The 13,062-nt window shown below is 42.7% G+C and overlaps 1 protein-coding gene across 6 annotated transcripts in view; it reads right to left on the bottom strand.

Moving 5' to 3' along the window:
- Window positions 1–13,062, bottom strand: part of ENTPD1 (ectonucleoside triphosphate diphosphohydrolase 1) — a 107,052-nt gene continuing 93,990 nt past the window's right edge. For 3 of the 6 annotated variants that reach the window (XM_029932292.1, XM_029932290.1, XM_029932289.1), the window contains exons 8-10: window positions 9,573–9,689; window positions 4,741–4,878; window positions 1–2,669 (exon numbers count right to left, since the gene is read on the bottom strand). In XM_029932292.1, coding sequence (XP_029788152.1) covers window positions 2,463–2,669; window positions 4,741–4,878; window positions 9,573–9,689 — 462 coding nt within the window. In that variant the 3' untranslated portion in view covers window positions 1–2,462. Of the gene's footprint in view, window positions 2,670–3,002; window positions 3,118–4,740; window positions 4,879–9,572; window positions 9,690–13,062 lie in introns of all 6 variants that reach the window. The other 3 variants (XR_003905669.1, XR_003905670.1, XM_029932291.1) reach the window with 3 other exon arrangements.

Below are 13,062 nucleotides of genomic sequence, written 5' to 3'. Positions count from 1 at the left end.
TGCAATAAGAAAAGATTTCCATGTTTATTGAAAGAAACTTGTGGATTATAATTCCAATTTGCTGATGGACAGTGTTTTTAGAAAAGAGAAAACAATAAACTTGGGACGGAAGATATGAATTTGAATATCCACTCTACCATCTACTAGTTTGTGTGACCCTCATTTATAAAATGGAAATAGTACTTACACCCTCATGGGTTTTTTTAAGAATCAGAGCAGAGAATGTGCAGGGCAGGGCTTTGTGTATGTAGACATAAGGAAAAAAGGAGCTTCTGTTGGCTCTGTTTATATGACTTTTTATTTTCATCAGTATCATAAACTACTATTTATTTGATGCAGAACTTCTATGCAGTGGGCAAGCACTATAATTAAGAAGCCAGGAATATGGGGAATCCTTGATTGGTACCGTATGCCACGGATATCACCATGCAGAGTATGTGAACAGAGTATCAGTGTTGCCATGACAGCCTTTTTGGACTTAAAGCAGTATTAAATCACAGGTCCATCAGGGAGCAGATCATCTGTCTACTTCCCTTTCTACCATGCCTGTGATGCCTGTATTCATGCAGAGTACAATGTGTGCTTAGAACTCATAAGGAGACAGTCTAGTATATTTGGGAGAGAAAATAATGGTTAAGTGCATTGCAGGATTTAGGTCAGCCACTTGGGCAAGTGACTTACCCTCTCTGAGCCTCAGTCTCTATTTCTGTGAAATGGGAGTGGTAGTGACTCTCTTCAGATTATTGTAGGGATCAAATGAGAAAATGGACATAATGCATGGGAGCACAGAACATGGGACACAACAAATGCTCCATAAATACCAGCTGTGACAACACCGCTACCACTAATAGAAAGAGTTTCAACATGCCCAAACTTGGCTTCTCATTCCTAATCAAAATACAGGTTCAATTGTGAGTAGCAGAAAAGAGAAAGTTCCTGTCCTCAGCTTCTTTAAGCTTGTATTCACCTAGATGTTTAAAAAAAATGACTTGGTTATTCAAGAGATATAAGGGCATTTGGCTTCCAATGTGTGGGAAAGCTTTTCCTTCCCCACCCCACCTCCACCCTGCATCAGCTCAACAGTTGTCCCCAGATCCAGAGATGGGAGCTTGGGACAGCTTCAGAGTAACACATCACCACTCCATGCTCCTCAATAGGTAACTCTGATAGCAGTCATTAAAGGAAGAAGGTACAGGGTCTTTTCATGTTTCTGTGACAAGGTCCATAGCAGCTGCTTCTCCCATAAAATAGTCTGTGGAATAAGTAAAGAGAGTCCATTCTTGTGTGACAGGAGTGGCAACATCACTTTCAGATCTGGTTCCTGGCACACTTCGATGGGTAAATGCCATGACAGTGAAAAGTCATGTGAAACCCTGTGACAGTAGACATGGCATGGCTTTAAAACTCAATGGGTATCTTGTGGTGCAATTGATTAGTATATTTGGCTATTAACTAGGAGACTGATGGTTTGAACCTAGCCAGGGGTGGTCTTGTCTTCATCTAATTTCTGGATGGGGAAAATATTCTGGAATTAGATAGTGGTGATGGTTGCACAACACTGTGTATATGCTAAATACAATTGAATTGTACATATTAAAATGGTGAACTCTGTTATATGTATTTTTACTACAATAAAAATAGAAGCCCAATAGATGCACCGAAGGATGCATTTTACAAACTCTTCATTGTAATTGTATTTTTCTTCCTGACATGTATACCTACTGTATAGTATGCCCTGATAGCTGAATGCCTCTATGTCACATCAGCTTTTAAAAAAAAAAAAAATCTCTGGTCTGGGGGTCTCATTCGCTGGCATTTTGGCATCACCGAGGAATATGTAACTCATCCACATCCCCGTTTTGGATTGGCTCAAGTACTGTATTAACTACATAAGCACATAAATTCCCTTGCGAGACTCTTTGGCTCTAGCACATATTTGTCTCGTCTAGAAAAATTCTCCTGTGCGCACAGCAGGCTGGGAATGAGATGTTTGTCTGCCCTCTCCAGAGGCAGTGTATGGCATTCTTTATAAATGGGCAACAGGAGAAAGAGGACGTGAGTACAGCTGAACTGGTTCCTGAGATTCTTCTTGTAGCCAGCGCAGCCTCCCAGCGCAGGATGCAGACCCTCAGTTCCTCGGGACAACGTCAGGACTGTTCTTTTGTAAAGCAAAGGTCATGTAAGGCAGCAGGTCTTCAAGACCTGCACAAGCACAGAGTACAGCAGAGAAAAGGGGATATGGGAAGGACTGACTCACAAAGAGACGAAATCTGCCGGGTGTCCTTGAGGCGGGTGGTGGTGAATCCCTCCCAGGGAAAGGCTGCTGCAAAAGCCAGGAAGCTTCATGCTGGTCAAGACTGGCCTTGGTGAGCAAGGAAGGATGACCTTGTACACCACTTGGAGGAAAGTGCTCCCTGGGCAAGTTTTTTGTCACTCCAGCCAGCAGATTTCAGCTGCTCTTGCTATACCATGTCTTTCCTGAAATATGAAGGCTTGTGAAAGATAAACAAGCCTGTGATGGCCACTGCAACCAGGATCAGGGAGAAGAGGACCATGAGGAAGACGTATGTGGAGTGGGAGAGAGGTGCGGACAACGGCTGCTCAGCGGGGATCATGTTGGTCAGGTTCAGCATGTAGCCCAGAGTCCATCCGACGCTGCTGCTGTGGATCTGCAAACAGTGGGGAAAGGCTGTTGCTTCTGGCGCCAGGGTTAGATGAACTTTCACACAGTCCCCTCCAGAACACTGAGCAGCATCAGGCGGAGAGCGCCGCACCCAGTTCTCTAGGTGGATTGGGTTTACATTCTAAGCTGGGAATGTGGTTGTGGGGAAAGTGGAGCCAGAGCAAGTGATTAAGGGGAGCGGGGGGCCTCACTGCTAATTCCTGAAATTCAGAAGGGAATTTGGTGAATAACTGCTCAATTCTCCTGCTTCTGCTGAGAAGAACTTAGAAAGTTCTCTGGTCAAAGGATAAGAGAAAAAAGACTGTTCCTGGTCTTTTACCTCTATGTGAGGCCCGGGAGCTTCATCCACGGATGACCAGGACTTCTTTAGGATTCAAAGAGGAAAGACGGGGGAATAATCCCAGCAAGTCTGTGTTATTTGTGGAAGTTGGAGACTGTACACATGCACAAGAAAGGATTTTTATTAAAGATAAAACATGCCCTAGGCCTGCCATCTTGGAATATTTTCCAGTCACATCAAAACATTGGGATATAGATAGTCTATGAATAATAAATAATTTTGAAAATGTTTTTATTACATGAGTTGTGCGTGGTCATGGTGGAAAAGTGAGGAGGTACAGAAAATCCTAAAAAGAAAATTAAAACTACCGCTATTTGACCATTCAGAAATTGGTGCTATTACCTTTTTGTGCTGTGGCCTCTGAGTCTTCTCTGTGCATGGTGGTTTTTTTGTACAGAACATGGAATTAAGTTGTATATAGAATTATTCACTTCATCGTACCGTGTAAACATCATCTTATGTCTCAAGGTATCATCACTGGCACGAGCTACCTTATATGTTTATTTTTACTCACTTTATCCAATTATTTATAAATCCTAGAAATGGAGTAACTGGATAAAATGATGTGCGTATTTTAAGGCTTTTAGCACATATTGCCAAAAGTCTCCCCAAAGGTTGTGCCAACTTCCATTCCAACCAATTTCCATGTGGAAATGCTCCTCTCCCCTAAACCTTTACCAGTACTGAGAATTAATAATTTGTAAAAGGTCCACTTCTCGCGGGGGGCGGGGCACAGGAACCTTATCTGACTTCCCTTCATGGGGGTGGGAGGGGGGCAAGCTCAAGGAAGGCTCCAGAGTTAGAGGAGTCCCCACCTAGGATTTAGAAATACTAGGTCATTCACCAAAGTTCAAAGAATAGAAATCACTTATAAATTTGATGTAAACATATCCTTCAGACAGACAAAATAAACTGTGACAAAATGAAAGAAAAACTAGGATATTAAAACAAGGGAAAGATTTGCAATTGAGTTAGCAAGGTCAACATGGACAAGAGAATAGTGAAAACAGTATTCCTAAGGCTGCTACAGTCCTGTGCTTCGGTGTTTTGCTTTGCTTAAAATCACCATATTTAATAAAGAGAGTATTGTTTTTTGCCATTAGTGGGTATGGGTTGAAAAGGTAGAGAAGCACTGCTCTTGATTATTTCAAGCAGGAGTCGCCCATCAGTGTAAATGTCTTCCTATGCCTGGATACCTGCAGGTGGCGCTGTGGTACAGCGCAGCAGTGATGCTGCTTTCGTAAGGCTGAGCTAACTTGACTTCTAAACAAAGACTCCCCGTTCACAGTTACCATTGCCCTCTTTACACTAAGCTTTCAATTTAGTCAACCATGATGTGCCCTGATGAGAAGCCATGATAATTATTTGGGATGATTGGGGATAATTATTTGGGATGATGACCTTGCAAACAGAATCAGTGAGGCTACCGAAATTCTGTTACCTTGCTTTAATATCTCACTGTTTGTTTTATAAGGAATTAGTCACTGTTATATGCACAGAAAGGAGAGGCTGAGAATGCAGGCAGCTCTCCTTAGATAGGATATCCTCAACTGGCTGGTCAACACAGGAGGGCTTGACAAAATGTCAGCTTGGATTAGAGGTGAAATGGTAGAACAGGGTACCAGGTCAAACTTAACAGGCTGCCTCCTACCTCTTTCAAGCCCAAGTCCGCCTCAGTCATCAATTCTCCACACAAACCAACAAGTACCCAAATTACCTTGCCCATGAAATGAATATTCTTCCAGGAATCAGCTGTGAAATGATAGCCATTCAGAAGGAGAGAGAGGATGTAGGTTCCAGAAAAGCAGTATTCACTCAGGTACTTCTCCTTCACGTCACCAAAATATGTCTTCAGCTGGAGAGAAGTGAAGGAAACATCACTTGTGTACAATAGGCACCTCTCCACGGCCCTCTTTTCACCCGTGTAGCTGAGCAAGAGCGGAGAAAGGCCCAGCTCCCCCGCGCTTGAGCGCCGGCCTCTCCAGAGGGCCTTAGGAGGGGACTGCTCTCCTTCAGGGGATGCAGGGGCTGACAGTTTAGGGTCTGTTGGGGACACTTTTCCTCCAATTGGTTCTATGAGATAGTAATAAGTGCTCGAGGTAAAAAGTGGTTTCCATGATCGAGTAGGTTCAGAAACAAGTGGGGTTTTTTTCAGTATATCTTTTCATCCTTTCTGAAACTTGAGTTTCATAATCATAACAGCATATTAGAAACTGAAAAATGTTGTATGAAAGAAATCCATCAGTCTTTGTTTAATCAGACTTTTTTGTAAGTTTATTTATTTTGAGAGAGAGAGAGAGAGAGTGGGAGAAGGGCGGGGTGGAGGGAGAGAATCCCAGGCAGGCTCCATACTCTGGATTTGGGGCTCAAACTCATGAACCATGAGATCATGAACTGAGCTGAAGTTAGACACCTAAGCAACTAAGCAAACCAGGTGCCCCTAATCAGACTTTTCTCTATGCTCTTGACCAGAGTCTGAATTGAGAGTGTCTGAAGGAACTAGTACATCTGAAACATCTTAAGGAAAGCGTGTCCTAAAAAGCCTTACCACTCAGTTTAGTACATGGACTAGCAGCATCAGGACCCCCAGGAGCTTGTTAGTCCTCACTTCAGAACTACCAATGCAGAATATGCTTTGAAAAAAATTTTTTTAATTTTTATTATTTTTGAAAGAGACAGACCACAAGTGGGGGAGAGGCAGAAGAGAAGGAGACACAGAATCCAAAGCAGGCTCCAGATTCTGAGCTATCCAGAGCCCAACGCAGGGCTCAAACCCACAAACTGTGAGATCATGACCTGAGCTGCAGTTGCAGGCTTAACCGATTGAGCCACCCAGGTGCCCCCAGAGTGTGAATTTTAATATGATCCACAAGTGACCACATGCACAGCAAAGTTTGAGAAACAGCTCTAAAACACAGTTTAGAAAGCATTTTGCTCAGGATTGCTAAAAGTGCAACATCTCACCTCTCTTCAGCTGTAACCTGACCTGTTTTCTGCGTGTAAGTCATGCAAAGGGGTCTTCTTGAGTCCTTCAGGTGTTTGCTTACTCTGCTCCCAAATGAAGGGCTGCCGCTGACCTTCACCCTTACCTCTCTTCCTGCCGTAAATATATGCCCAGATGCCCACGGCTTGCTCTGCTCCTCTCTGGCCCTCAGTTAGAGAACAACAGTACCGAATATCTCTAGCTCAGCCTGGAGCTCTGTCTGCTGCCCTATTCCTCAGCCCTTGAAACAGGCATTCCCTTCTGGACATCCTGAGCAGAGAGGGAATGAACATTTGTTAAATATATATCAAGTACTAGGAATCATTCCAGATGTTTTCTGTGGAGGACTTCCTGGTTGCCTGCCCACTTCCCCTTTGTCCAGATTTCTCTCTCTTCCCAAGGAACACCCCATCTCTAACACCCCCTAACTGCTAGCTGGGGTCTGTTTCTCACTTGGTTTCTGCCAGCCCCCAATCTCTGGAAGGCTAAATCCATACCTAGCCTGACTTGGCCTGCTCCAGTGGAATTCTCTGAATGACCCAACTTGGTACTTTATTTTTTTATCACAGTCCCAGAAATTACTCTTTGATCTACTCCTCAGCATGTGACGTTCTCCTGAGACCTTGGTGTAACATCAGTGGCTATTCACGTCCCTGCCCCCTTCTTGTAGTAACTGCACTATGTTTTTCCTTTGTGGAAAGATTTCTTCTTCCATTTGATGTAATCTCAGCAGGACTGTCCAATGAAAAACCGCTATGGAATTCCAAGAATCTACTTGGGCCAGACTTGAAACTACTGCAACCCATAAGTCTTTAAAAGCTGGCGTATCCTTTGGGGAAATGCCATTTTGGTCTAATTTCCCTGAACTCTATAACATTCCTACCCCCTCCTCCTTCTGGAAAGATGTATCTTGGCCATGCAGTCTAATCTGCTGAGAATTAATTTTGATAGCCAAAAAACACAGAAGCCCAAGACACCTACTTGGTTCATCAGTCTAGAACTGATCATGTTAATGCCTGTGGACTCAACACCATTTGGTCTCGAAATGGGAGGATGATTTACCTTTCTCTCCTCACTCCCCTCTCTGCCTCTCTCTCCTCTCCTTTCTGTACCCAGGGCAGTGAACAATACCAGCCTCTGTCCTCCTTGCCCATTTCTCCTTACTACCCCGCATATGAAGGGTCGTGGTAAGTCTTCAAGAGTGGAATGCATTTCCCTAGAAAGGCTAAAACTCCATGAGATTGAATTGAATGTCAGGATCCAGCGTACATGGAGAAATCCTAGTCAGTAGTATACACAGAATCTTACAGCATTGTTCTCGTAGGCTGACCAAAATCTTGAATGAACAAATTTTCAGAGTAGAAAAATGATTACATTCTGCTTGTCAAAATTAGAGGGTTACCAGCCCTCTAATTAACCTACCAGAAGACAAGCATAAAGTGCCCCCTTTCATCTTCCTAGCTCCTCCTCAGCAGTCCAACTGGGGGCACCCCCAAGGATTTGGAGGACATCAGTTGGAGTGGTTTGTGTTTTAGTCCCCCTGCCCCCAGGCAGGGACTGGTAGCATAACATAATAGGCACAGAGCATCTAGCTCACTCTCAGCACATAACATAAGCTTAACATCTATCAGTTCTCCCTTGGCCAAAGGTGTCTAGAAGGGATATTCCCAAACTCAAGTCACACAGGAGCAGCAGGAAAAAAGTTGCCCTATAAGAGCATACTTGAAACCTATGCCTTCCTTAAGGACAGACAATACAGTTGGGAAAAATGAACCCCTTGGACACAAAACCCACCTCAACATCAAGGCTCTGGGTGAGGGTCTGGTTCTCACCTTACAACTCCCCCTGCCCTCTGCCAAGTGACTCAGAACGCCTCCTAGGTGCAAGCCTTTCTGAGTTTATTTCCAGGGCCTCTGAGCAGCTCCTCCTGTGGCTTACCTGAGCGGACCTACAGGTCTACATATAGGCAATGCCAACCTAACGTAACCTGATGAAATAAACAGAATGAGAGAAAAGCTGATAGAGATTCCACTCTGAACAAGAAGTAATTTTTTCCCAAAAAGCAGCCTAAATCTACCTCCTTCGGTCACATGTAGGGACTGTCTCAAGTTGCCTCAACTCCAAGATGCTCATCTTTCTCCCTAGATCTCTACCAGCTGCAAAAACCCTTCCCTGAATGTTTTGTAAGCCGTAAAGTGCTGAGGCATTTTGAGGGACTCTTTCAGAAAGCTCGGAATACCCTTCCTTCCTGTCCTAACTCAGACAGAATATGAGGGAGACGTCCGAGCCCCAGGCTCTTGCACAACCTTCCTTCCTTTTCGTCAGTGCCGAGCAGAGGAGCATCCATTTTTATTTATTTTTTTAATTGTTTTTTAATTGGTTTTAATGTTTTTTTAATTGGTTTTTTTAATATAACTTATTGTCAAATTGGTTCCCATGCAACACCCAGTGAAGAGTGTCCATTTTTAATTAATTACACCTCTTCAGAATGAAAGCACCATTCACATTTGCAACCTGTCAACTTAAAACAGCTGCTGTTTTGAACTACTCCTAGATGATCTATCTTTTTGATTAGAGTAGACTCCATACCTCTTTCCTTCCTGGAAACTTTCATCAGGTAGTGCTAGATCTTGAATGACTCAGTGCCTCATACAGGAAAAAATGTGTGCTTCAAATTTTTAAATAAGAAGGAGATACCTTGGACCTGGGCAGTACAGAAAGGGTCTTAACACAATGGTATTTTAGCAGATTCTGTGAATTCCCTGTCTTCCTTGCTCAAACGACTAGGATTTGGGGGTTAGGGAGGGGAATGTGCGACAACGTGCCCAGTCCAGGGAGTAGTTCACACTGGGTCTAAGGCTCTAAGCCAGTCCTAATATCCTGCTTTCCCAGCCAGTCCTGGCCAATGAGTAGGAGAAAGGCTGCTAAGAAGCTTCTGGGATAGCTTATACTGTCCTGTAAACTGGAGCAGATATATCTGGCTCTATGTTTCTTTTGACCTTGAACATAACTGTGATCTCTGAAGCCACATTTTGTGTCTATGAGAAAATAGGCATAACAACAGAATTGAAGGGGTGCCCGGTGGCTCATCAGTTAATTGTCCTACTCTTGATCTTGGCTCAGGTCATGATCTCATGGTTCGTAGGTTTGAGCCCCACGTCAGGCTCTGAGCTTGAAGTGCAGAGCTTGATTGGGGTTTTCTCTCTCTCTCTCCTCTCTGCCCTGCTCTTGCTCTCCTCTCAAAACAAATAAATAAACTTAAAAAATAAAAACCCAGAATTAAAGAAGCAATGGCTTAGATAGAGTCAACTGCTGACCCTATACCAACAGCTGCTAACTGCCAGACTTGGTATCAGGTGAGAAAAGTAAAACATGTTGATTTAAGCCATTGTGTGCCCAGTTATTAAGAAATGTTGATGCACTCACTCCTAAGTGCACCCTCCGGGCTTCTCTAACATGTTTGCTGGATCTTGGTCAGGTTAGCAGGACTTAAAGAACACACTCACATCCTCTGTGACATCAAGGGCACAGGGCAATACTGAAAGCTGCTATTTCTAGTCCCTTACCTCTTTCCAAGGCTGAGAGCAGAACTTTTCCATAGTGTCAATCACCTTTTCCTGAGTGGGGATTTCCTTTGATGTAAAGTTTAAAAACTCCATCACGTAGTAATAAGCTGAAAATGCCTGCAAGAGAAACGCAGTTTTGTACTGTGTCCAACATAGGGGGACGCTGACTCACTCTCCAGAAGGCTGAACCCCTAGTGAAGGTGCCTGGAAATCTCTGTTGAGTAAACTAATGAGCCAAGTTCCCAAAAAGCTCTTTCCTTCCTGAAAGAGGTGTCACTTTGATGCTGTCACTTTGCTGCTGGCACGCATTTCTGAGCTACTGGGTAACTAATTTTCTCTATAATTTTAATGGAAGAGTCAGGGAGAAAGAAAGATGAGAGGGGAGAAGAAAAGAGACAGGAACAGGTTTAAATATTCCCATCTTTAAAGAACTGTGTATTGGAGCACTTAGTTGCTTTCAGCTCAGGTCATGATCTCACCATTCATGAGTTCTAGCCCCACATCGGGCTCTGTGCTGACAGTGCAGAGCCTGCTTGGAATTCTCTCTCCTTCTCTTTCTGACCTTCCCCCATTCATATGTGCTCATTCGCTTGCTCTCTCAAATAAATAAATACATACATACATACATACACACATACATAAAGTATTATATATGAGCACTTAATAAATAAAAACTGGGAACGTTTATACAAAGATATTAAGAGTTATTTCTAAATGGCAATTATAAGGTATTTTTTCCTTTTGATTTCTGCTGTGTTGTCCTATTTCTATAATGTACATGTACTGCTTGATTTAAATAGTCCATCTTGAGTTTTCCCCCTGAGATCAGGAACACGACAGGGATATCCACTCTCACCACTGTTCTTTAACATAGTGCTGGAAGCCCTAGCATCAGCAATCAGACAACAAAAGGAAATAAAAGGCATCAGAATTGGCAAAGATGAAGCCAAACTTTCACTTTTCACAGATGACATGATACTCTACATGGAAAACCCGATCACCTCCACCAGAAGCCTACTAGAACTGATCCATGAATTCAGCAGTCACAGGGTACAATATCAGTGTACAGAAATCGGTTGCATTTTTATACACTAATAATGAAGCAACAGAAAGAGAAATCAAGAAACCGATCCCATTCACAATTGCATGAAAAACCATAAAATATCTAGGAATAAACCTAACCTAAGATGTAAAAGATCTGTATGATGAAAACTATAGAAAGCTTATGAAAGAAATTGATGGAGGCACAAAGAAGTGGAAAAACATTCCATGCTCATGGATTGGAAGAATAAACCTTGTTAAAATGTCATTATTACCCAAAGCAATTTACACATTCAATGCAATCCCAATCAAAATTGTACCAGCATTCTTCTCAAAGCTAGAACTATCCTAAAATTCATATGGAACCACAAAAGACCCCGAATAGTAATCTTGAAAAAGATGCCAAAATAGTAATACTGAAGAAGATGCCAAAATGGGAGGCATCACAATCCCAGACTTTAGCCTCTACTACAAAGCTGTCATCATCAAAACAGTATGGTATTGGCACAAAAACAGACACGTAGATCAATGGAATAGAATAGAGAACCCAGAACTGGACCCAAAAATAAATGGCCAATTAATCTTTGACAAAGCAGGAAAGAGTATCCAATGGATAAAAGACAGTCTCTTTAACAGGTAGTGCTGGGAGAACTGGACAGCAACATGCAGAAGAATGAAACTAGACCACTTTCTTACCAGACCATATACAAAGATAAACTCAAAATGGATGAAGGACCTGAATATGAGACAGGAAACCATCAAAACCCTAGAGGAGAAAGCAGGAAACAGCCTTTTTGACCTCAACCGCAGCAATTTCCTACTTGACACATCCCCAAAAGCAAAGGAAGCAAGAGCAAAAATGAACTATTGGGACCTCATCAAGACAAAAAGCTTCTGCAATGCAAAGGAAACAATCAAAAAAAACTAACAGGCAACCAACAGAATGGGAAAAGATAGTGGCAAATGGCATATCGGATAAAGGGCTAGTATCCAAAATCTACAAGGAACTCACTAAACTCCATACCCGAAAAATGAATAATCCAGTGAAGAAATGGGCAGAATATCTGAACAGACACTTCTCCAAAAAGGACATCCAGATGGCCAACAGGCACATGAAATGATGCTCAGCATCACTCATCATCAGGGAAACACAAATCAAAACCACACTGAGATACCACCTCACGCCAGTCAGAGTGGCTAAAATGAACAAATCAAGAGACTATAGATGCTGGCGAGGATGTGGAGAAGCGGGCACCCTCCTACACTGCTGGTGGGAATGCAAACTGGTGCAGCCACTCTGGAAAACAGTGTGAAGGTTCCTCAAAAAACTATCAGTAGAACTCCCCTATAACCTAGCAATAGCACTGCCAGGGATTTATCCAAGGGATACAGAAGTGCTGATGCATAGGAGCACATGTACCCCAATGTTCACAGCAGTACTGTCAACAATAGCCAAATAATGGAAAGACCCTAAATGTCCATCAACTGATGACTGGATCAAGAAGATGACACACATATATACATACACAATGGAGTACTACATGGCAATGAAAAAGAATGAAATCTGGCCATTCGTGGCAACATGGATGGACCTTGAGGGAGTCATGCTGAGTGAATTAAGTCAGGCAGAGAAGGACAGACACCATATATTTTAACTCAGGTCTAACAGGAGAAACTAAGCAGAGGAAGGGAGGGGCAGGGGGGAAAAGGAGTTAGGGAGAGGGAGAGAGGCAAATCATGAGAGACTCTTGAATACTGAAAACAAACTGAGGCCTGAAGGGGGAGGGGGAAAGGGGAAGGGGAGTGATGGTCATGAAGGAGGGCACTTGTGGGGAAGAGCACTGGGTGTTATATGGAAACCAACTTGACAATAAACTATAAAAAAAAAAGAAATTGCAATTTTTAGAAATATGGTCAAAGATATTGTCTAATAAAATCTCCTTTATAAAGTATCCTTGGGAATCTATTTTGGAATAGCTCTGCTTTGCCCTGGGACCTGGTATGCTGGGTATAATGAAAACTATGTATCTTACTATGTCTTATTTCTCCCCTTGGCTACTCGGAAGCTCAGAGCTAAACACACACACACACACACACACACACACAAGTACCCACACACATACACATGCAAGTATATGCATGCATATGGAAAAAAACAAGCTTTTAATGTTCTTTAATTCTTGTTCCCTCTTGAATTTGTTTTACAGTCTTTCTTGTTTCTATAATGATATGATGTGATCTTTTAAAAATTTCCTAAGTTACCCCATAAATAATTCTCTACAGATGTTCCCTCTTCCTTTTTGGTGTTTCTAATTTGCCTACAAATTGGATTCTGTCTAGCAACCAATGTAGTTAAACTAAGAAAAACATTGACAGTTTTTTAAATACCCTATTTACAGCGTACAAATTAAATCACCAGCGCCGAATACAGTCGTGGCAAACATCCCCC

The sequence above is a fragment of the Suricata suricatta genome, chromosome 2 (assembly GCF_006229205.1).
Source record: "Suricata suricatta isolate VVHF042 chromosome 2, meerkat_22Aug2017_6uvM2_HiC, whole genome shotgun sequence".
NCBI classification, from domain to species: domain Eukaryota; kingdom Metazoa; phylum Chordata; class Mammalia; order Carnivora; family Herpestidae; genus Suricata; species Suricata suricatta.
This window is presented reverse-complemented; position numbering and strand designations above follow the sequence as displayed.